This window comes from Sabethes cyaneus, chromosome 2, assembly GCF_943734655.1.
Source record: "Sabethes cyaneus chromosome 2, idSabCyanKW18_F2, whole genome shotgun sequence".
Classification (NCBI taxonomy): Eukaryota; Metazoa; Arthropoda; class Insecta; order Diptera; family Culicidae; genus Sabethes; species Sabethes cyaneus.
In genome coordinates, this window is record NC_071354.1 from 56,131,075 (window position 1) to 56,157,116 (window position 26,042).

Genomic DNA, 26,042 nt, shown 5'->3' on the forward strand with positions numbered 1-26,042 from the left:
AAACTCATAACTTCCAGAGTTTTCATTTCTCCATTTCCAAATTTTGCATGCTTTTTCGAGAAAGATTAACAAATATTTTAAAGTAAAAAAAATCGAGAAAAAAAAGTTCCAACTTTGAAAAAATTGCAATTGTTTATAAAAATGCACTATTTAACTATTGAAAAACAATCGAGAGGAGGTATGGTATACCAATTTTGAAAGCTTGTGGAATAGTGAACACATCTGGTAGAAAGTCATTTTTTGATATTACAAACTATGTTTACAATCAGTATTTAAAAAATAGTGATTTTTTCGGATTACAATACTTTAAAAAATCATATCTTGCGAATTCCAACAGTAACACCGAAATACAAAAATACGTGTCGATTTTTTTTTAACAAAGAACGTAAAAAAAATATTCCGAAAAGAAAAAAAATTTTGACTGTAAATTTCCCGTGGAATGACCCATATACATTGCCTTGTAAAGGTCTAGTGTATAGGTTTTTGAACTATAAATAATTTCCTGTAATGCCATTCTATTTGATTCACATCAATAGAGTTTTCTTGAATAATTTTCGTCAATTTTTATTAACCTTCGGTTACTCACGCTGTTGTATTTTGTACAACACGTGTAGGTTTTCCAACGCCATATTGCTATAAGATTACAAATCGTTGTTTAACTAACGTATATTGTTCAATAAACTTATTCTGAGCAAAATATCATAATTATTCAATGCATTAATAATTTAAATTGTTGGGAAAATAGATCAGCATAAACCGACATCACAGAATCGAAGCAGAATCAGCATGCGAGGTGTACCGCAATTGACCCCAACTGGAATTTTCTCTCGTTTCTTCATACGGAAAAATGGTGTCTGTATGCAGCAAAACTAGCCAATGTAAAATGTTTAAAATGTATCCGTCTGCTGGTAGTCGAGTCGAGTCGAGTCAAAATTAAGGTATTTTTTATAATCAAAGTTCTACAGTTCCTAAACAAGCAAACATAGACGTATACTATATTCAGCAAAGCTGTTTATTTTTATCATTTGTACAACTTTGTAATACATGAAAAAGTCATACAACAATTACAAAAAGAGCAAAAATATAAAAACTGATTTTACATATTCATATACAATAAATAAGATTTTTCTATCTTCACTGCAGAGATAGAAGGTTATAGTCTTTAGTAAAAATTCTTGTAATAATATGCTCTATAACTTTGCAGAACACATCAATGTGTTATATTGACAGTGAAGAAAAATAAATTTATTTATTTCACTTTTAGGGGGATTAATCAAAATTTAAATTCCACCAGACGATAGAGCTTTTAATTTCAAGAAACTCTTCTAAAGGTTGGATAAACCTAAAACCAAGTTTTCCCAGTCAAAACTCTAGTACGCACGTTTTCTTTGGTTTGAGGCTATTGTGCGCGCGAGTAACTGTGTTACAAAAGTTGGCGCGAGTGTTCGAGGGTTAATATCTTTTGACCGGTACCACCAATTCTTATGAAATTTTGCATATATATTCGTAGTGTCAAAACCTCTCGTTTGATATTAAAATAATTGAAATTAGGTAAATTATCTTGGTTAAAATCATTATAAATTATTGTTAATTTTGGTGTGATGTATACGGTTGCTCATAACTTTCAAATTAAACGTCCAATCAAAAAATCATTCAATAGTGATCTATTAGGATATATTATCTTTCAAATGAGACTAATAGCGCATAAATCGGTTTGGCCATCTCTGAGAAACAGGCGATAATTATTACCTTGTCAAAACAGATTTTTTAAGCATAACTTTTAAACTACTTGTTTGTTTTCAATTAAAAAATCCTGAATAATTTAGCTTTAATAAGGGCTTTCATTTGATGCTAAGATCGTTGTAATCGGTCGTGTAGTTCTGGAGAAACCCGTGTCACGTATTTTTCACATTTTTGTCTATAACTTTTAAACGAAACGTCGTGTCACGAAACAACTCAATAGTGATCTACTAGACAATAATACCTTTCAAACAAAAGTAATAGCGAACGATTCGGTTCAGCCATCTCTGAGAAACAGGCGATAGAAAAAATCATTACATACATACACACACACACACACACACACACACACAGACATTGCTCAAATCGTCGAACCCTATCGATTGGTATATGTGACTTGGCCCTCCGGGCCTCGGATCCATTTCGTGTTTTTCGACCAATTTTTAAACCTTTGTTATAGTATAACAAAGGTAAAACATGAATTCAAGCTATAGACGGATTTCACGCCAACTCGATCAGAGGTTGGCATGACCCTCTCAGAATTTAATGAAACTTTGTGTGTGTAAAGAGTTCATGTAAATAAACAACTTTGCATACTTAGTTTTTCCAAAATTTGTGTAGACTAACTTTTGGGAAGAGCTTAATTTTTTTTCTCTTTTTTTATAAAAATTACTAGCTGACCCGACAAACTTCGTATTGCCACAAATTAAACTGTGTTGTACATAAATCGTGAATTTGTCACAATCTCAAGTTTTGCAAGTTTCTGGGGAGTTCATGGGTGTTTTAATATACAAATTTTCCTCACAGTAAAGTAGAAAACAACTCCCCCCATTGCTTAGCCTGATAAAATAAAGCGGTTAGCATTTAAATATTCGCCATCATTCGCCAAACTATTTCGCCGAATACCATTTTGCGGAACACCAATTCTCGGTTGACCATAACGCGGAATATAGAGTTACGCAGAATACCATTTCGCGAAAAACCTTACGCGGGATGTACCATTTCACGGAAAATCTTTTTTGTAGAAAGTACCATTTGTCAGGGGTGAGCTTACTGAAGGAAAGTAATAGAGGTCAGTAGATCCTAGAAACCTAGATAGAAGTGATCTCTACGGGGGGCTGCCCCCAGCAGTGGCCGGCGCTTACGACGGCAGGTCGCCGGCTACACTTGCGGCCTGTGGCCGTCTCGCGCTGAATTATCTAATGTTACTATTGATAGTTTTTGGTGGTCTTACGCAGTCTTACGAGTTACGCAAAAATTTCTGTTTTATTTGTATGAGAGTCCTTATCTCCCTACCACAGCGGTGAGGAGTCTCAAACCATCATTAAAAAAATTCCTGCCTCTAAAGCCCCCCACATGCCAAATTTGGTTCCATTTGCTTGATTACTTTTCGAGTTATGAGGAAATTTGTATTTCATTTGTAAAGGAGCCCCCCCCCCCTCCTAAAGTGGTGAGAGGTTTCAATTCACCATAGAAAAAATTCTTGTCTCCAAAAACACCCACGTGTCAAATTTGGTTCCATTTGCTAGATTAGTTCTCGAGTTATGAGGAAATTTGTATTTCGTTTGTATGGAAGCCCCCCCTCAATGGGGAGAAGTCTCAATTCACCATAGAAAAAAAAATACCTTCAAAAACACCCACATGCTAAATTTGGTTCTATTTGCTTGATTAGTTCTCGAGTTATGAGGAAATTTGTATTTCATTTGTATGGGAGCCCCCCCTCCCTAAAAGGTAAGGGGTCTCAATTCATTATAGAAAAAAATCATGCCTCCAAAAACACCCACATGCCAAATATGGTTCCATTTGATTAATTAGTTATGTTATGAGGAAATTAGTATTTCATTTTCATTTGTATGGGAGGTTTCATTTGTATGGGAGCCCCCCCTCTTAGTGGGGGAGGGTCTCTAACCATCATAAGAACCTTCCCTGGACCCGAAAACCCCTATATGCAAATTTTCACGCCGATCGGTTCAGTAGTTTTCGATTCTATAAGGAACATTCGGGCAGACAGACAGAAATCCATTTTTATAGGTATAGTTTTGTATATGAGACCCCTCTCTTAGGGGGGGATGGATCTCAAACCATAATAAGAACCTTCCCTGGCACCAAAAACCCATACATGCAAATTTTCACTCCGGTTCAGTAGTTTTCGATTCTAAAAGGAACATAGGGACAGACAGACAGACAGATATCCATTTTTATAGGTATAAATAACTCGAAAAACTATAGAAATTACAAAACAATGATCTATTGACTGAACTTTTAGGAAAATTTTCAGTATCTTTTAGGTGACTTTTAGAAAATCTTCTGAATTATAAAAAATACTGAAAAAAATAAAAATTAATTTCTACACTCGGAAAATCATTTTAAAAACTAAAAATCGATTTTCTAAAATAGGCCATCTCAGAAAACGATGAAAATTCTTTTGAAGATAGATAATTATATAACCTGCAAATCTACCATACATCGCGAAATGGGCATATTTAAGGAAAAAAAAATTTTTCTAACGACAACTTTTTTAAGTCCTTTCCGGAAAAAAGCATTTCAGTACATATTTTCGAAAATTATAGCACCTACAAAAAATGATCTATTGATGACTTTTAGAAAATCTTCTGAATTTTCATAGAAAAATAGAACAGGCTTGTCTCCGCATCGCAACTCGAAATATAGTGCAGCTAAGTTTTATAATGGTAGTCTTTCTAATAGGTAAAGGCAACGGTAGATGTAAGTAATGAAACAAAGGCGTTTTGTAGTATACGTTTGGAGAAGGTTGTTGATAAACGTTTGGAAAAAACTTTTATGACTTGTGAGCTTTGAAGAATGTTCATAATTTCATCTTAAATAAGTGTTATTTCATTTCACATTTATATAATATTATTGGTTTTGGCGTTTTTCTCATTTTCGTGCATTTTGCACCTTAAGTCAGCTCAATTTTATTTAATCTTTTTTATTATTTTATATTACCTTTTTAATATTTTAATAGTCGTCTCAGACTTGGTTCAACGTTGTAGCGTTACAGTACAGTTTATTTTACAGAGATTTTATTGTTGTACAATATAAAGAAGAAATCGTTAGATCCATCGTGGGACTCGATTCCAGATAGATCAAGTGTGATCGCACCGCTAGTCTCCGTTGACACTATTTATCTTTTCATCTTAATTTATTCCATGTGTTTACAACCTTTTACATGCGCTTTGAACATCCTACGCTCTATCCGCGGATCTGGCAAAAAGGTGTAGTAAAAATTGAAATCTTATTTGCATTACCGTTCATAATCGATTTATCATATTAAAATTATGCATAGCGGTATAGAAATGCCTTCGGGCTAACGAATGCATTCGAGAAACGGTAAACTGATATTACATTGGAATGATCTTTTTCGGTTGCTTTTACCGTAGCTTGGAGACGGCTTGGAATAGCACATTAATAACATAACTATTTACTCACGTGTCAGTGAATAAACTCGGCAAAACTATAAGCGTTTAAGTAACACATTAATTTTGTGATCTTATCTCTTTTTTAATACTACATTTTATCTGTTTCATTAATCTCTGCTGAAGTAGCGATAAAGCTGGTTTTGCGGTTGTAATAAAAATGTCTCATTTCTGCATGCCACACAACCGACGAGCGTCCAATCAGTTAAGCCGCGCCCACCAATGTTTATTAAACTGTAATACGCGGGAAGCTGCCTAGGTGAAATAGAGTTCAATAATCTCTTTAAAACCAGTACTATTTGCGCTGGACGAAATGATGCTGCTGTAGTCAATATTTGCAATAAAGCCATCGTGTTGAATTTTATTCCAGGCATAAAATAGGAATATTTACATTTACGTCCCCTGTACTGCGTGCCCGAAATAGGGTCGGTTATGTTTTCGGTTTAATACTCGGACGAACGTTTTGCACCATTTTCCACCAACGGATAGGCGACTTAGGCGTAGTTATAATGGAATGGCTTACTTGAACTGACTGTGTATTGTCTAGACTAGGCGGCAACGATAGAGGTGATTGTTTTGAGTGCCTCCGCAAATAATTACTGATATCAGCAGCAGCATGTCACCACTTCAACGCTGCACGGTAGCAAACTGCATAATCCGATCGGTTGTTTCTTTTGAAATTATCGTTGCTATTATTAAGTTTAATTTATTACAGAAGTTCTTTTACGGTTTGTTAATTGTGACTTAAAACTTACTCATCTAAGAGTTTCTGGTTGTGTATTTATCAAAATCAACAGATCAAATTATAATAGATATTGATCAAATATTCAACATCATTCGCCATCAATGCAACTTCGACTTCCAGCTGTCCAATTTGGTTTGGAATTGGCGCTTGTTGCATTTAACGGCAGCATAGAAGTGTGTGGAAAAGCACGTTGACAGCAGCGTAAAGCTGAGCGTAAAGTAACAACGAATTCATAAGGGCGGAAAAGCGGCTTTCATAAAGCGGTAAATTATGAAATTAACTGTAACAAACTCATATCTTGTACATCGACGCCCAATATGGCAGGTACAACATAACATGCACGCAGTTTGTCGTATTCCATAAAGTTGTGCAGATTTTTTGTTGTTGTTCAGTGTCTGATGCCGCACTTCGATACGCTCGTTCGATAGAGCTTTATAAAGGAAATTTATAATCGAAGCAAATATACACACCAGAGTGTGTCGGTTTTTGGTTGGGTTCGAGTGATCAGAAGAAAGAAAGCAGGTAGGACATATTTTAATATTTAGCCAGAACTGTTTTTGGCGTTTCACAATGCTATGGTGGAATACGTTCATGTTTCATATTTGGTTTAAATTTAGTCATGCTATTCATTAGCTTGTAAATTGCATTTATAATTAAAGCATTTCGCACAGCCGGATATTATTTGGTGGCGCGGCAATGCGGCCTAGTTTCGAGCCAAATGAAAGGCATAAAATTGTCTCTTGGACTTCTTTCGAAATAATCGGAAATCGGAATATGATTTTTGATGCCATGCGGCTTGAAACATATGAAACATGAATCACTGATTTTTTGATTTCATAGTTCTACAAAAAAGTTGATTTAAACGTACAGAGAGGCGAATACCACTGTTTGACCACTAGTCTCTGTGCATTTAAGGGCCCTATTTTCATAGCCACCTTCTCATTTCTCCCACGGACCATATTCTTGCTGTCACAGTGTCACACTCACTCTTATAGGTCCCATTTGTTTTGTGCAGTGACTCTCAGAATCACAAATTGTGCTTTAGCCTGTAAATGTAGGTGAAGTCTTTTTGTAGGTGAATGTAGGTGAAGACTTTTTGTTGAACAGTGATATTTTTGACATAATTTCTAGAAATATTTTACCCAAAAAAAACGATACGTGAAAAGTGAAAACCAAATAATAAGATTTATGAGATTTAAAAAATTAGTGAAAGAGACAGAAAACCAAATATGTATTGATTTTTGCGAAAAATAAGAAAAGAAAAAAATAAATAATAAAAGGTTATCTTCAAATAATATTCTTCTGTCCATAACTTTCTTGATGAGGTAGATTTGGATTTTAGAGATGCACGTATATGATGTTTTCGTGGATGTAAGCTACTTATAAAAATTATAACTGTTTTTTACCGTGGATATCTTTTATATTCTTGTGCAGTTCCTGCTTTGCATTATTTTCTTTTCACCAGTAAATTGCCTTCTGGAATATCTCTGCAGCAACCACCAAAAACAGCAAACCCACAGTTCACTTCGATAATTTTTTCGATTACAAGCGCAAAAGAAACATAACGATAAGAATATAAAAATATGTTTATGACAAATATAATCAACCTGTCATTGCTGTTTTCATTCAAATTATATTCACTCGAAAGTATCACCAGTTTACAGTCCACTTTTCGTGCAAATCAATTCAAATTTTACAGCATTAATCTTTCTTTTCATTCGAAACAGACGTTACCCACAAAATCGATTGCTTGAGAGAAAAGATTCAGTTGCAGAACTTTCAGTTTCACAATGCGTTGCATGCTTTTTCGACTGTACCACCAGTACCTTCTAGTAGTTTTTTACGGCCAATTTCTTCAACGGTAAACTTCAACGCGAAAAGTGTCCAAGCTAAGGTAAAGGGCGTTTTCTTATTGAATCATAGAAGTTGGTCTTATAAGGAATTAGTTAAAAATTATTTCCGCCATATGGCGACCTCGGCTGACTCGGAGGGAATCCAATACTTGAGCACATTTTGCAGCAATCAAGCGCGTATATTATTGATAACGTTGCGAATGTTACGTATGAATACTATGCGGCTTAGCGGTGTAAACCATTGCTTTCACATGATCCCACAAAAAATAGTCCAATGGTCTTAATCTTGGAGGTCAACTTTCGGAACTATTACACAAAATTTTTCGTTCGCCGAACATCCCAATTAATCAGTTGTTGCATGTTCGGTGCGACATGTTACGCCGTTTTGTTGAAACCGCAGCTACTCCACATTAATGGAGCTCAATTGTGGTACAAAATTGGATGATCATGTCACTGTATGTAGTGGTCATCTTTTAAAGCGGTTGTTCTCCCGGCTCACAACATTCGTTAAACAGTGACATTTTCAGCATGTAACGGTATTTTGACAATGGCATGAAGATACTTTTCACTCTGACACGAAACGACTCGCCAAATTGTAAAAAATAAAATATTTCTATGCTAATGTTGTAGTTTAAGTCAAGGTATCCTAAAAACTGCTTCTCGCTTTCAGCATATTTTTAGGTCTTCTTCAGGTCCCGCTTGACAATGGCACAATATTTCTCGATTGAGTGGAATTGGGAGGGTTTTTGTTCCTGGACATAACCTGCAACCTGCACTTTGTTGACGGCATACCATTCCATGGCCTTTGTTTCGTAATAGTAGTATGCCACATACGGCTAAAATAGCACAGCACAATTGTGTTGCTTCAAGAAAAGTAGCATACGTTGTTCCAGACACTCATTCATGCAAATTTCCTGGTTGGCGGCCTCAGTTGGAATAAAAATATCGCTGACCTGAAGTCACAGGTACAGATAGCCCGCCAAACCAGATTTTTTTTGCGAGCTTCGACAGTTTCATATGCTTGAAAATGTTTGTCACATTTCCCTCTTCCGGTTGCCGAATGAAACTCTTGTCCAGGAAGCAGCTGCCTTCAAGTCTGCATTGATGTAGGTCACATCTTCAATGCTGCGAAGCCCTCACGCGTGTGGTCTAATTTTCTTCCACGCGCGACCACATTCTAACGCAGTCCAGCTAGCCCAAGTAGCACACGTTGTCACAATTGAGTCGCAGCGGCTGATATGCGACAAATTTAAATGTAAAACTTCGGTTGCAGTAACCTAAAATGTAACAGTTGTGTAACCGAAATAGCGCAACTTATGTAACTAAATCTGGTTGCATTAACAGTTACTCAATAACCAATATGTAACATGTATAGTTACAAAATGGTTACTATTGAAGTTACACATAAACTGTAAATTGACTTTCAATTGGTGGCAAATTAGTTATCTTGTAACTTTTATTGCATAGCGAAAATGTAGCAGGTTTATTATTTCAATCTATGGCTGTCAACGTCAAGCAGTAAATTTAACTGTTGAATATAGAAGAGTGTATAAATTATTATTTCAACACAAATTTTAATGCAGTTTCAAATTTATGGTGAAATGCTTGATTCTAGCTTTGAAAAATTCACGCGCTCTTATTTAATATAGCTTTTCGTTACTTACTTCTTTGAAAAATTGATGTTTTGCAAATCAAATATAAAAATTTAAATTTAAATTTTTTGATTTTTTAAATTTATTCTTAGCAATAATGAATTAGTGGAGCATTCACCTAGAAACAATTAAAAATCAAGTTGTTTTCGCTATCACTTCTATCACAGTAAAATTCATAGCCATTTTGCCTTTGGTTCTAACTACTACACCATCGTCCTTGAAGTTTTGTATCGTTTTCGGCATATTGCATGAAATGATTTTAAGCAGCCATTGTTCATTGTTCACATTGTTGATAGCGGGAAAAGGTATTTTTAGTGATTGTTGTGAAAAGAAAGTGTTAATTTAATATCAAAGAATAGTTTCAGTTTGAATAAAACAGTTACCACCAGTGTTAATCATAGAAGGTTACATTTCAGTTACATTCTAGTTGTACGTAACCTTAGCCTTCGACCTGGTTACGGTATCGGTTATACGGTAACCAATATTAAATCTGTTGTAGTCACTTATTTCTTATGTCGTCATTTCTAAGTTACACTGTAACCTATTTTCATTGCCGGTTTCGTTTCGATGTAACTTGATCGTTTTGACGTTTGAGAATAATCATCATTTGTTTACTTAATACCAATGTCTGGGTGGAGAAGATTCCAAGTACCATCAATTAAGTAAATAAACGCATTTACAAGAGCATTTCACAACCCGTGTACCAATTGTTTATCTTTACCATTAGCAATATTCTTCAGGTCTAGTTTTTCCTTAATCCGTTGTGTTTACAAGGAACAGTGAACAAATTGTTGCGAAAATGTTACTAGCCGACTTTTTTTGACTTCGTAATTGCTCGTAACGGAAAATTAACTGTTTTGCGACCAGCAAGTTGATGACAGTTTGGAAAAAGGTTTCATTTGTGTCACTTGATACCAAATAGTAACTCGTAACTGAAAGGTGGCTGTTTTGCGACGACCAAGTTGTTGACAGTTCGAAAAAAAGGTTTCAATTTGGTCATTTGGTAACTACCTGGTAACTTTTTGAGATTTTTGTCACTAGAAAACTAAAAAGTAACTATTTTTAATTTTATGTAACCTAACTCGTTACAAGTATCCTAAATGTAACTGCTGTGCAACCTTTTTGTATTTTTTTATTTTTATGATTAGTTACATGTGCTACTTGGGAGCACCAAATCGTGCATCAATGTATGTGAAAATTATCGTAAATAACTCTTAACAAATTCGGAGTCGTACCTAAAGCTTAATAAAGTACGTTCAAGTTGATTTAAAATCATATATAATGATAATAACTGGCAGACATACGATTTTCAGCACAAAATTGTATAACAGTATGGAGCGAGTCGCGCTTAACCGAATGTAAATACTTATATAGATGAAATGCGTATAATTATTGCTCATCGCCTATAATGCCTCCAAAATAGCAGAGTTATGCCAGTTTTGCGCATCAAATACGATTTATTAGCATACATATTCGCACGGAATGCTGATTTTTAACTCTTATATATCTACTAGCTGATTGCCGGATCTTACTCGGGGCCTCTTTACCCTTTATCTCTCAGTCACTTGTACATTTGTTGTTGTAACGAAAATTCTAATAATGCTAGAAACAAAACCTTTTTTTAATTTGAATGTGTCTACTCCCTTTGTCAGTTCCCCTCTAACCACTTGTAAAACTATCTTCTTCTCGGCAAAAGCCTTTTTTATGTTTTTGAACCGCCCCGTTGTTTACGGCCACCCTATTCCCCCTTTCAAAAAACCAGGAACTTGTACAACTGCTATCGTTGCAAATGCAAGATAAATGCACCTATTTACCAATTTGAACCTTTGTATCTCTTTGCAAGAGACCGTCTTCCTCTTTTATCAACGCCCCTGCGCTGATACTTTTGCCAAAAAACATGTGTTCGACAAACAACGTTTGATGAAGAACAGTCCAATAGTTCCGAGGCTAGGGCGGAATGTACATTCAAACTCACGTTCCTCGTCCCTCTACCTGTCGGTTCCTTCCCAGTCAGCCCCCCTTCTGCCGCGTAGCTAATTATGCATCGGTTTGCTCTTTGAAAATCCCTATAAAGAAAATGAAACAAAGGTTTTTTTACCATATATTCTTCCTCGGTGGAACCACCCTCTTTTCTCAGAGTCACTTGCACAATTGCAATCAGTTTAAATGCAAGAGAAATGTAACCTCTTTTACTTAAAAACCTAAAAATATAAAAGAAGAAAACTTATCCAATTTAATTCTACTATGTATATTTTATTCACGACAGATACGTATTTCGTCTACGACTTGCAGGCTTCCTCAGTGTCTGTTTTCGAACCTTTTACTTATTTGGACCTCCCCCCTTCTGTCAACCTCCCAGTGCTAATTCCCTTATGTCATGGAACTTGTCATGTCAGAAACATCCAGGCGTTTCAGAGTTAGGGCCTCCACACTGTTAAGAACCCCATCCTTTTGTCAACACCTTCAGTTCTGATTCCCTTATGCCAAGGAACGTGTATGCTAAGTTTGATGAAAAACCATTCAGACATTTCGGAGTTATGGCCTCCCCCTGTTAGTGACCCGTCCTTCTTGTCAAGCCCCCAGTGTTGATTCCCTTATGTCAAGGAATATGTATGCCAAGTTTTATGGAGAACGGTTAAGGCGTTCTGGAGTTATGGTGGAACAAAAAAACATACTCACGCTCACTTTTATATAGATAAGTAAATAGAAGATAAAAATGCTAGCTGAGAGGGCGTAAGATGAAGAAGAAAAGAAGTAAAGCAAAATCTGTAACCTTACACCGTAGTGTGGCGATCGCGGGCTGTTGGCAGATCATGAATTGTTGGCTTCGTGCAGAAAGACGCTACGAGGGAGTGTGCAGGTAACAGAATGTTTGCACAGCGGTTGTTTGTCTTACGCTTGCGTCGATGGAGTAAGCGTTGGAAGCTATGCTTTTCATACTCGTTCGCGTGAGAGCGGACATCGTTTGCTTCTCGTTCGATTTGCAACATTGAATCGAACTTCATTAGATATTCCTCTTTCAGGGTCGTATTTTAGCTACCTTATTTTGTTTATCATCGTGATTTGGAGGCACTACTTTTTTATGTGTCGAGAGCCCGGCCCCTTTCGTTTTGTCGTCGCTGCGGCTTTCGACTTTCAATTTCCTCCTCATCTAGACTTTGGCTTTAGATAGTTGATTAGGTTACTTTTGATGATTTCGGTAACTCGATGTGTTCGGCTTTTCGCGATGCGGGCGCAAAATTTTAGTGGGTTCCCCCTATATGTTGGACGCCATTTTGATAACTGAAGAGCGGATGTCAACACCAAAATACTTACTTACTTACTTAGGTGGCTTGCCGTCCTAAGACAAAGCCTGTTGAACAAAATTTCTCCATGTAACTCGGTTGAGGGCTACCGCTCTCCAATTCCTCGGGCACCGAGTACTCTCCACCAGATCTCGCTCCACCTGGTCTAACCATCTTGCTCGCTGCGCTCCTGGTCGTCTTGTTCCTACCGGATTTGAGGCGAACACCATCTTTGCAGGGTAGTTGTCCGGCATTCTTGCAACATGCCCTGCCCATCGCATCCGTCCAGCTTTAGCTACCTTCTGGATACTGGGTTCGCCATAGAGCTGTGCGAGTTCATGGTTCATCCTCCGCCTCCATACTCCGTTCTCCTGTACGCCGCCGAAGATCGTTCTTAGCACTCGTCGTTCGAAGACTCCGAGCACTCGCAGGTCCTCCTCGAGCATTGTCCATGTTTCATGCCCGTAGAGAACAACCGGTCTAATAAGCGTCTTGTACAGGGTGCACTTTGTACGGGGACTTAGTCTGCTCGACCGCAATTGCTTGTGGAGCCCATAGTAAGCACAACTTCCGCTGATAATACGCCTCCGAATCTCACGGCTGGTATCATTGTCCGCCGTTACCAGTGAGCCAAGGTAGACAAATTCATCGACTACCTCAAACTCATCGCCGTCGATCAATATACTGTCGTTCGGCCTCAGTACCGCTGGCCAGCATGTACTTTGTTTTAGACGTATTTACCTTTAACCCAAACACCAAAATACAGGTGTAGTTTTGTACGTACACACATGTAAAGTGAGGGGTGTTCAGTTTAAAGGAAATGCGTCCAATTTTGTTTGTAACACTCTTTAAACTGTACATAATAAGTAGTAATAACTGTCAATAAAGTAAATAGCCAAAGAAATAAGACGCTTGCATCAATTTTAACTTTGAGTGATTTCGTGTAAAGTATATCCATAACATTTGTCTTAAAATAGTTCCGGTTACAGCTTTCACGCGCAATATCATGAAGCAATTTATCCCAAATCGTCTTCAAACGTTGCTTGAAAGTCAATCATTTGGTGCTCCCTGGTTTGAATAGCATGTAACCCCATGCATAGAAGCCGAAAGGATTCAAAATAGGTGAAGAGGTAGGTCACTCTTTCGAAGAAATAAAATCCGGAAAATTGGCCTCACACCAAGCCTGTGAGTTTTCGCCTGGTGAGACGGTGCAGAATCTTGTTGGAAGTAGTTTTTTGGCGATGAGAAGCAAATAGCTCTTCGAAACATTATCCATGTAATATTTAATGTTGATTTTAACACCATGTTTAATCAATAGCAATGGTACTTTCAACTTTTTGGAGAAACATCACGGAAAAGATTGCAGAATCAAAATCTGAAATAAAAAATTCAAGAGTTTTTCAAAAATTTTAGTCGATTATGTTCCCTTAAAGTAACTATAATTGAAAAAAAAAATGTTCCGAGGAACAACAAATGTACTCCTAGCACTCCTAGTCCTAGTTTTTTTTACAACTGACTTTCAGATTTATATTTAGTGAATAACTGTGAAATAATGCATGCGGTGATGAAGATCAAGTATGCAAATTAACCAATGCTATGGAGGTCGATTCGAAAAGTGAATTTTTTCATCATTCAGCTCATTTGTCCAAAAAAATATAATAATAATATAAGATGATATGATCAGCTACGTTCCTTAGTGCGGTAAAAGTACACACAATCCTGCGTTCAACGTAACGTTGACAGTGACAGGCAACATCATCACGCTATGTCATATGTGCTTTTTACGCTAAGTAGCAAGCCCATATCATATTGGCAGATTGTGTATGAATTTAGCTCAAAAGAGCCATCATTTATTGAAGGCTGCCTACGCGCAGGCTACCGGATGATTGCATGGGGCACGCTGTCGGAGACTCAGAGATAATTTATTGCTTCTTTCACACGCTTCCGAAATGCTGCGCCGCCACCAGTCAGCCAGTTAGTCGGTGGTGACTGTGACGATCTGGGTGCGTACAAGTCCGGTAAAGCAGAAATGTCTATATGTGGCGTTGAAGTCGACGGTTTTCATGCTGACACGGCGAATGCTTTCCGTTGGCCGGTACTAGCCGGCGTCGACTTTGTCTGAGCTTGCAGATTGGAAAAGGAAACCAGTAATGATAACGGAAAGGTAGTCAAATTTATGTACCCCTGACAATTGATTGATCTTCTGCGTTATTCCCGGCGAGTTACTTGATCGCTTCTTTGAGAGTTTATTTTTTTAATTCGCGTAGACATATTTACATCGCACTCTCGATTTACCAGTTTTTCAAGATTTATACTGCATCCAGTTAGATCAATTTTTCAAAGTCAATCTACATTTTTATTTGAAAGGATCTTCATTATCTTCATTTTCTTAACGACTAAATGGTAGGTTTTGTGAATATAACAACCAGCGTACACACTGATATTAACTTAAGCTGTATTGTACCACGTGACGTAAACATCACAAACGGTATGTCTATCGTTTATGAACGACACACATAATTACATGTCATTAGAGGTAAATAAATACACAATCAGTATAATTATGTTATTAAGTACTACTGTAAGAGCCCGGTATGTGCTGAATTCATTACTGTAAACTCTTTCAGTGCAGGTCCACAAAGACGGCGGGTCAATAGAATTCACGTCGAATTACATTAAATCGGTCCTTAATGCTTTAATTTCTTCCCAGCGGTCACATTCTGCACTAGTACCCTATAATAAATTTATATAATAACTTATTTAACCGAAGACTAGCTGCATCAGCCACTGGCAACGAACTTTTTTGCTGTGGAGATGTAGTTTAACGATGGCGTTGACTTTTTTAAATTATACCATTATAGCGGTAGTGTACCTAGTATTAAGCGATGATCTCGACTATCTGTATTAATAGCGAAGGCATGCGCTAGGCCGTTCCCGTATCATGTTCACTTTCGTTTTAGTGGGAACATTTTTTTTTATATATTCGCTGTTTAATTCGCTCTATACTGGTCATAGCAGGGCTGCTTGGTACGGTGCAATTTTATTATGCCCAACAGCGCAGTCAGAGCGACGAGGATTATTGCTGTCGCTGCAATCGTCAGCCAAACCGTGAGAACCGCCGGTGACGCCGGACCACCGGGACCAAGGTCGTTGGTTGCATTGGACGGCAGTAGGATGCGAAATGAAATCGTCGCCACTTCCGACGGAAACTCGTGCTCCACGGTGGCGTTAGGTCCGCTATTGATTGTCGTTTCACGCTTCGAACGCAGGGTAGCGCAGTTTTCCTGGAATTTAAAGTTATGGTGAATTTATTGCTATTGTATTACGCTAAGGTTTGAAGGTAATTTTGAAAACAGGGTGTCTTATCTGAAGCATTTTTTCTTCTAATTAGTACCTTTTTCATAGGTTAATTTCTGCCATTACATTTTAATTGGGACTTAAAATTTGTTCAGGTTTTTACTTCGTGCTTTTTATTGATGTAGTTTAATTACTGATGCCTCTAACTTTTATTTAATATTGCTGTAAGGTAGGTTCGTTTCGCGCGTCATTATTCCTAGTATACGGGTTTCCGCTTGTTAAAAAGTATATCACCTACTCTTTCGAACTAATGAATTCAACTATTTCCGTTAAATTTAAAATTAGTTACTTGATGATGTATTTTACATATTCTTTAAAAAATCCTTCTGCGACTGTTTTTCATGTTGGGCATTTTATCACTGCGACCATTTGTTTCATCTATTGTGATATATCCCCTATTTCATTATAGCTATGTTGTCAAAATGACGCAGCACTATAAGAAGCAATCGTCGTTGTTGGACTAATAGCGTTGGCCCAACAGATGAAGTGCATTACTGTGCTGGTAGTCGTTCTCCGAATATCAAACGGTTTTGATAACTCACTGTTGAAGAACTTTCGTATTTTATTGAAAATTGCTGGACATCGGCATAACAGATGTTCTGAGTCTGCGAAATATATCATCTTAAAGTTTTCTCATAAGTTTCCGATGATAGCGACTCGGACAATGTCCTGTTGTACGACCTGTATAAATGCTTAGATCATTCTTTGAAAGCTCCAGAATTTGGCGAGTCATAGAAATGTTAGGAGAGATAATCCGTTTCGACTGCCTAGCAATGAAAGTGTTACTCCATTTTGATTTCACTTTCGTACATTCGCATGCTTTATGCTTCATTTTTTAAGGCAAAAGGGTTCAAGTCCTGCGAATTGATGAGATGATCCGAGTCTTGCAAGCTCTTTCATTTTCATTAATACCACCATGACCTGGGACCCATTATAAGTTGACTTGGTTACGACAAGACAGTTTTTGAAGTGATTGAATACATTCCCAGACATGTTTTGATGTCGTCGACTTTAAAGCATTTAGAGTTGCTTACCCTTGGACATGACGCATAGACTTCAATGTGTATAGAATCTGCGTAAACATACAGTAGATCATTCTATGATTGCTAGAATTCCAGCTTGGAATATAGTTGGTCACCTGCCTATAGGAATTGATATGTCTTTCTATATCTATCTATACGTCTGGGCGAGTTACTCCTGCTCTCACTGGATTGTTCATTCTTGCACCATCTGTGCAGAAAACAATCTCACCTGAGCGATGATCGGGATCACCCACCCAGAGAAAAAAATTGAACCCTTTCCAAAAGTTAGTCTAGACCAATTTTAGAAAAACTAAGTATGCAAAGTTGTGAACTGAACTCTTTACACACAAAAAGTTTCGTTAAAATCCGAGAGGGTGTATAGACCAGTAGGTGTGAAATCCGTCATATAGGGTGTTAGGTAACTTTGTGCAAATATTTCAGGGGTGATAGAAAAAAATCCTACGCATATGGTCAAATCTCAATTGTTACAGAGTTATTAAACACTAGCTGTAACCCCCGCGCGTCGCCTCGCGTCTAATTGGGAGCAAATTGGAGGTACGCTATGTAACGCTATGTAACTCTATGAAGTGCAACTACGTTACTTTTGCTCGTCTTGAAAGTAATCTGGTATGTTTGGTTTGAGTCTTTGCTTAATGTGGGCTATTATTATCACGACAATACATACCGCGCCCCTCGTTTTGGCGATAGACATAAGCCTCTTATATTTATGATGATTTTTAGTTTTCGGTTCTGTTTACAATAAATTAGCTCTAATACAAAAACTATGCTGGCTAGCTCAATTCTGGTACTTTCATTCGAAAGCTGAGAAAATTTTGTACTGAAAATTGGTCCTAAACCTTCCACTTCATGAAATTTACGAACTTTTTAGAAGCAAAAAACTTTAAAATAAGTATTTCTCAAGGCATTTTCATCGAATTTCTCCTAAAAAGGTGTGAAAAAACTAATTGCTTTTATTCACCAGTTTAAAGCCCTGGTACTGTTCTCCAATTCGTTCTTTGACGTAAAACGCTTATCTCTTTTAGTTTCGTTCCAATTTTAATTTTAAACATATTGTGTTATTTGTTGAATTAGTATCTGAAAACTACCAGAATTCATACATCACACATAGCACACTAGATTACCGCGTGCGACGAGCACAGTCTGACATGTATGAAAAAAAAACAACAGCAACAACAATGTTTTTTATAAATTGAGGGCACACCTCCACTTTTGCTTGCATAATCTTGCAAAACTCAAGCCGCCTAGATTGATTTGCAGGAAGCAGCGCTTGAACCTGTAGTGTGGAAAGGATGCATTTTTACCCGACTCAGCACGCTCCACACCTTCAGAGAGACGTGAAGCCGTGCCACAATTTGCTTGTCTTAAGATCATTTCCCACGATCCGAAAAAAATTTATTGCCAATCGCTGACATCACTTTCTGATGATGCTCCCCTCGAAGCCTCCTTGAAAATAACGCTCCTTCTCGGAAGCGACGCTGCGTTGTCGTAGATATCCCTGAATTAAAATCATGGTGTAACAAAACGAACACTTCTGGATTTGTGTTCGCTTACTTGCATTAGGTAGCCAACAATCAGAAAATCTACAACCATCTATATGATAGTCAAACTGCGTCCCGCAAGCCGCATGTGGCCCTTCGAGATGATTCGTGCGGCCCGCGGACTGATTTAAAAAATGGTGGACTTATGAGAAATTTTTTTGATGACATAGGAGTCCCTCAGTTTACTCGTAATACCTCATGCATGTTGAATCTGAATGCTTTCCGGTTTAAATCTTGGGGTGATTCCTAGAAAATAGTTTTTGTTGTCGCATATTTTACAATTTGTTATGCACAGAAATGGCCGGTGATTATTGCGGCCCGCGGCTTTCATGGGCTATCTGATTTGGCCCGCACTATGCTTATGCCTGGGCACCACTGATCTACATCCTGCTGGGCTGTCGTTGTTACACAATTAGCAAAGCCATAACAAGAGTGAATGTCCGCGAGTCGTTCCGGAGAATACATTTTAATACTGCAATCGTTTTCAGAAACGTCCCAGAAAGACCCGAGAAGTCAGTTTCGTTATTCTTTTCCATATGTCCGTGTCCGTAGCACGCGATGCGCAAGTGTGCTATGCATGATGTATGAGTTCGTGCAATTTTCAGATACTAATTCAACACCCAAAACTATACATTTAAAATAAATTTGCAACGAAACTAAAAGAGATAGGCGTTTAAGCATAAGCATAAGCATAAGCACTAGGAGCAGGAGCATAGGATACCGCCCGTGTGCTGCTACTCCGTTATTGACCAGGACCGATGAAAATTGCAAAATGATGGCTGGAAAAAGCATACTTGGGACAGCACGCTATTTTTCATTGTGCAACCTTATCAGGTCCCTGCATGCTGATCAATACCGACTCCGGCCACGTCCGAATGCGGGTCCTGGTGGGATGGAAAGGAATGTTAGTCCAATACTTGTTGCTACTAAAGACCAGGGAATCCTCTGCATCTTCACAAGTATTCCGGGAAAGGAATTGTTGTTAGTAGATGGGCGGAGCTAGATGGATAATGTAAGTATGTAAGCATCAGTCATATGAGACTAACCTGGATATTCGAAAATTTTCTTGTAAAGTCAGTAACTACAAAAATTAAGATATAAAAAATACTTCTTTAACAAATTTAATACAATACCAATGGTGCTTATATACAACCATAATTTAATTTATATCGAAAAATACTATGCACATGCGAGATTTACGGTTCAAAAACCACGTAACAACTTGAACTTATCCGCGATTAGGGAAATCAGGGATAATGAAACGAGCCAATATAGTCCCTAAGTTGATAAGCATTTCCTCTTATCAACGCTAATATGCAGAGATATAGCGCCCAACACGCTTGTCGTATATAAATTTTGGTATTGGTACTCAAAGTTGAAAACTGTTACAAGTTGTACTGGAAAAAATTAGCTTATTTTCCAAAATGGACATGAATAAGTTTTTGTTAGAAAACTGTGCGATGTATAACATAAGGCCATTGCAAATTATTTTTAAAGTTTTTGTCATCCCCCTTTTTTGGTTCGCTTGGAGTTTTGAGCGGGAAAACTTGGTTTTAGGTTTATGGAACCTTTGGAAGAGTTTCTTAAAATTAAAAGTTCTATCGTCTAGCGAAATTCAACTTTTGATTAATCCAAGCAATAGCAATAAATAGAAGCAATCAAAAAAATATTTTTCTTCAGTTTCAATATATCACACTGATGTGTTCTGCAAAGTTTCATCGCATATTATTTCAAGAAATTTTACTGAAGACAGTAACCTTCTATCTCTTCAGCAAAGATGGAAAAATCCTATTTCTCATATATGAAAAAACGTTAAGATCCGTTTTTCTATTTTAGCACATTTTTGTAGTTGTATGACTTTTTCCTGTGTTACAAAGTTGTACAAATAGTGAAAATACAGAACATTGCTGAATATAGTGTATATCTCAATCTTTGCTTGTGTAGGAGCTGTAGAACTTTTGATCTAAAAATACCCTAATTTTGACCCCGAACTACTCGCAAAAAAGCATCATTTTGTTCAAATACTCTCTCCAGAAAACCAGAATAGTTTCATGCAGACTACAAAGTTTTATAAAACATGTTTAAAAGCACAACAAAATTTTTAGGCTGACAAAATCGGGTAAAAAAGCTGATAAAATCGGGGGTAGACAAAATCGGGAACTGACAAAATCGGAACATTATTGTATATGAAAAGCAAAATTAGATTTGGTTGAAACTAAAAGAGATAGGCGTTTCACGTCAAAGAACGTATTATAAAACGGTACTAGAGCTTCAAATTGGTAAATAAAAGCAAATAGTTTAATCACACCTTTTAAGGAGAAATTTGAGAAAATTGCTTTGAATAACTCTTATTTCAAGCCTCTTTGCTTCTAATAAGTTACTAAATTTTATAAAGGAGGAGGTTTAAGAGCAATTTTCAATACAAAATTTTCTCAGATATTGTATGAAAGTAACAGAATTGAGTAATTTTTTAAAGGTGGTGTCTTCGGAGAAGTTTAATAATAAAATATAGCGCATCTTTCTGCACTATCAGGAGTATTAGGACTATTGCGTCCGTGAATTAACCTATTACGGTGATACGAACTTTTGTTCTTTTTTTAATATAATTTAAAAAAAAAATTCTCCAAAAAGTTACAGAACATACTAAAAAAAGCAACTTTGCTAAATACAGTAACTATCTATCTCTTACCGGTTGCGAAATATAATGTAACACATAAAAGGATCACTTAAAAATCAATTATGCTCAATAACTTTGCACACGATATTTTTATTGCTTACAAGTGTTATACAAAGTTATTCAATATGTTAAAATAAACATTTTCTCTGAAGACTGTTTGCCACTAGGATGCATATTTAATAAGTTATAAAATAAGATGAAAAAAATTGCAATATTTAATTTTTTTTTCAATTTCGAACAACTTCGCGCAAACCAGACAACCACTAGGTGAAAGTACAATATTTTATCTATAAAAAAAAAATTTCCATCAGATCTCTAAACGAATCTCAGAAAAAATCAGTTGAAAAAGAAACGTAAAAATGAGATATTTTTGAGGCATAGTATCTTTGGAGAAGTTTAACAATAAAATATAACGCATCTTTCTGCAATCTTAAGATGACCATGAATTCACCTATCAGGGTGATGCAAACTTTTGTTTTTTTTAATTCTCCAAAAAGTTGCAAAACATACTAAAATTAGCAATTTTATATTCAGCAAAACTAGCAATTGTAACTATCTATCTCTAACCGGTTGCGAAATATAATATCTCCATCACTATCAATGAGAAGTAAATGTTTTATACTAGTTCTAGCGGGTATCAAGATTTTCGACTGATCTGATACAGAACCTCTACTCACCACAATACATTCACGCCTTTCCACACAACCAACAACGCGCACCCTTAGTACCATTTCATCTTCACTGTGCATTCCCTGGAACATGGCAGCTCGGAATGCCAACCTATTGCTCAACGGCGATTCCACAATTGGAGCTGCCGGACAAATGGCTTTCATCGCCGGATTAACGCATCCATTGGTAGCAACCAAGATGGCGGAATTTAGCACACTTCCGGTTGGCGATAATCGTTGCATTACCACTTCCGACAGTCTCGTATAGTTCCAGCCTGAAATGTAGAATTGCAACTGGCATTCAGGCATTCGAGTCAGTAGTGACGCAGTCAAACTCACCATCACCGCTTCGCACCTGTGTTTTCAGGATAAGGTCTTCACCGAGAGTTACAGCACCTCCAGGTTCGAGTGAACGGGTGAATCCGCCGCTGCCACTATCTTGCCTCCGAAATAGGCCCAGTTGCGAACGAAAGGGCCGCTGGGATCCACCGAAAGCGAAAGTTCCTGAAGCACTTCTTCCCTGCACATTATTACTGACACCCAACCGAAACGCGTGCGTGCGGGCTACCACCCGCTGTTGTATTTTACACTGTAAAGTTAAGATCGCATCCGCCGCCGTGCGCATTCCGGCAATTTGAGGAAACCTTAAACGAAGGCACAGTTCCCGTGCATTATTCCCGCACTGTACGACACCACACTTGGAAAAATCACTGTAATCAATGTTCACTAGCAGTCTTGTTTGTTGCACACGAATATTACAACCGGTTAAGTCTCCACCACTCTGATCGCCATCAATAACTGGAACACCATCGATTGCACTTTGTATTGTCAGCGTAGACCGGAAGTAACCTCCACTGTTCTGAAGGCAAGTTAGCTCATTTAATTGTAGCCTAATAGGATGGCGGTCATTGCTAACTGGCTCGTCCCGTAAGGCTCGTCCTGCAGGGGGTAAGTATCCATTAGCAGGAGGATTATACTGATATCCGTCATTGCCTCCGGCTGGAAATACAGATCCTTCATCCGCTAATGGTGGTCGAGAGCTCGCTGGTGCATAATGATAGCCAGGTTCTGTGGTGACGATTATAATTTCGTCTTGCTGCGGTATTTGTTGTTGTGGAGGAAGATAATCATTAACGGGGGGATCGGAGAAAATGGGATCATTATTTGGCGGTAGGTATTGGTTGTCCACAGAAGGATATTCGTCGGAAAAAGGTGGTAGCTGCGGTGGTGGCAGTGGTTCATCTGCGAACGGTTGTTCTGGGGGCAGATATTCACTATGCGGAGGATCGTAATAATATCCTTGTGAGTCACGCTGAGGAGCTGCAGTTGTGCTGGTTGATTTTCGATTAATTATCACTTCCGGTAGAGTAGTTGTTGTCGGTTTTGGTGGGATATAGTCACTATCACGTCGCGGCGGAACAAGTGCTCTGGTTATGCTTTTGGCAGCAAAAATATCTCCACGCGCTGCATGAATGGACATATAAAACACGACACAGAATATTAGAGCCATTTTTAAGAAGGTGGTTCCTCTTCCGGCTAAATACGCAACAAAACTGAACGTTCAGCAAAAAATGGTCCTACATTTATAAGCAATACTGAATGAGCACTTCCTCGTAAACTGTATCGAAAATCTGCATATGACCGCTGACAATGATCACGCGGGGACAATTTCCTCGTGCTGTTTCGAAACTAATAAAAAAAATCCGCACGATGTAGGTATGTGGCCCGAAGAAGCTTAATAATATTTGGTAACCCTTTAACCACGACAGGCGATGAACTTGCTGACTGCATGGGCTGCATTTATTTTCGAGCCGCTAATGGGTAGCTGCGAGCGGGCTAAACAAATTGAGTCACATTACTCACTTTCGGTTGTGTATTGCCAATCGTGATGGCCAGCTTGTACCGGGAGTACACTGCAGAAGAATTTAATTTTACTTTCTTCCCGCAGAAGTGCAAAGTGTGCGCGCGGGGTAGTTGGCGCCTGCTTCACGATTATTCGAAACAGGGCGGCCTTCGACGTAAATTTCAGTCAGGCAACGACAAAGAAATAAAACAAAACAATCGACTATTGAATGGACTGTGGAGCGCAATTTGAACAACCACGACTCGAGGAGTTTGCTGACACCTTCCTTCGGTGTGAATCTTGATGAGGGAGCTGACGGGCAGACGGGTTGTGAGCCTGGTTGAGTAATCAAATCACAGTGAATACAGAGTAATTTTTCCTGGCTTCCTGAATATCGCAAAAATTCTTTCGAATAATGCATACCTTTCTGAAAGCGGGAGCTTTCTGCTTCTATTTGTGTCATACATATAGTGACAATACCCCGTTCAATGAAGGAATAATCGTGAAGTATGCTATAATAGCTATATAAGGCATTAAAAATTTCGAAGCGGGATTCATTGTGGTAGCGGCAACGGTAAGGCGCAGTGCCTTCTGTTGATTGATTGACAAGCTAGCCGGGTTTGGAAATGGTAAATGAGGTATTATATGTTTGTTGAAAGATCACTTCATTGGGTATGACTTTAACCTGTTTTAACCTATCTGTATTTTGTTTTGGTTGGACCATGGAGACCTATGTTTGATGAATCCGTGCCCATCGCAGATTATTTTTCAGTGAGATCTTCTTAATCTGATGAAATATTATCTGTAATTTATTACAGCTGGATGCTCGTCAGCAGGGCCATTATTTTTCATTTTTGGTAATTCATTCTTTTAGTATTGCATTTTTATATAACCAGATCTGTTATCACTGAGCGAAATAAAAATAGCAGCACCCAATTTTTTCCTCGATATCAGTTAAATTATTGACTGTCGTCTCAATGATTTCCAATGATTAATAAGCAATGATGATAATTTGATCCAAATTGTGTAATAGGTAAATCAAGCATGAATTACATTTACTTCGTTCAACCGCATTGCTTAGAGCCCCAGAAAGCTGAAAAAAGGATGCGAAACAAAAATAATACCACACAAGTGGGTGATCATGTGTGTATGTGTCATTCTTACGGATGACTTCAATCAGACGCGAGTTCATGGATAAAACCAGGGTTTCAAGGTTTTCCTGCGAGATCTTCTCCTAGCACTCACGAATTCGACTTATGAGCTGGTTTAGTTTAGACGTTAAACTGATTGCCGTTTTCGTAACCACAAGGTGCAAGGACAGTCTAGCCGATCACCCTTTTTGTAGATGGGCCAACCATCCTTCCATAGGCGGTCCTTCCCAGCGGCTTTATTGGTCTTCAGCAGCCCGATTTCTCGTTTGACTTCTTGGAGATCAGGTGCAAGGACATTACTATCTTTCATGGGCGCTCCTAGGTTAATTTCCGTTCCACCTCCTTCTGCGACTTCGCCATTGAGGTATTCATCGAAGAACTGCGCGCTCGTTTGTGATTAGATTCCCTCCCTCGTCTCTACACATGTCAGGTTTCGGTGTGTAGCCCTTCCGAGTTTGGTTCACCTTCTCATAAAACTTGCGCGTGTCATTAGCTCGGAATAGTTGTTTCGATGGCTGAGCGTATTCTGCCCCAACCGTCTTCGAGGTTTGAAGTACCTAACTCCTCGAAAGAAGGCAGTGCCTCATTCAATACTCGCGCGTAGTTCTCGGCAGCTTGCGGATTATCTAGCTGCCTGATGTTCATCCCAGGAGGACGGCTTTGACGTGTCCGGTATACGGTGGACAGCTTTGAGCGCACATGTACTGCTACTAGGTAATGGTCAGAATCAATATCCGCACCCCGTCGGGAGCGTACGTTCGTGATGTTAGAAAAAACCGGCCCTCTATGAGAACGTGGTCAATTGGGTTCATTGTACGTTGGTCAGGTGATCTCCAGGTAGCTTTGTGGATATCCTTGCGTGGGATAAAGGTGCTTCGGATTACCAGGCATCGGGAAGCTGCGAAGTTTATACATCGTTGGCCGTTATCGTTAGTGTCGGTATGCAGGCTATGTAGTCCTACCACCGGTCTATACATTTCTTTCCTACCGACCTGGGCGTTCATATTCCCGATGACGATCTTAATGTCCCGTGACGAGCAGCTGTTGTACGTTGCGT

General features: G+C 38.2%; 2 protein-coding genes across 7 annotated transcripts in view; both read right to left on the reverse strand.

Moving 5' to 3' along the window:
• LOC128738138 (bcl-2-related ovarian killer protein) overlaps window positions 1–26,042 on the reverse strand; it is a 71,014-nt gene that overhangs the window by 4,302 nt on the left and 40,670 nt on the right. The window contains exon 1 of one of the 6 annotated variants that reach the window (XM_053833026.1): window positions 15,581–15,638. The exons of the other annotated variants lie outside the window; for them this stretch is intronic. The gene's annotated coding sequence lies outside the window, so the exon portion shown is untranslated. Of the gene's footprint in view, window positions 1–15,580; window positions 15,639–26,042 lie in introns of those variants that run through there. 6 annotated transcript variants of the gene reach the window in all.
• On the reverse strand, window positions 15,605–23,514 carry LOC128738140 (uncharacterized). The gene is made up of 3 exons (XM_053833027.1): window positions 22,331–23,514; window positions 22,001–22,266; window positions 15,605–15,992 (listed from the first exon to the last, which is right to left on the reverse strand). Exons 1-3 carry the CDS (start codon window positions 23,499–23,501, stop codon window positions 15,699–15,701), a joined length of 1,731 nt encoding a protein of 576 aa, XP_053689002.1. The 5' UTR covers window positions 23,502–23,514; the 3' UTR covers window positions 15,605–15,698.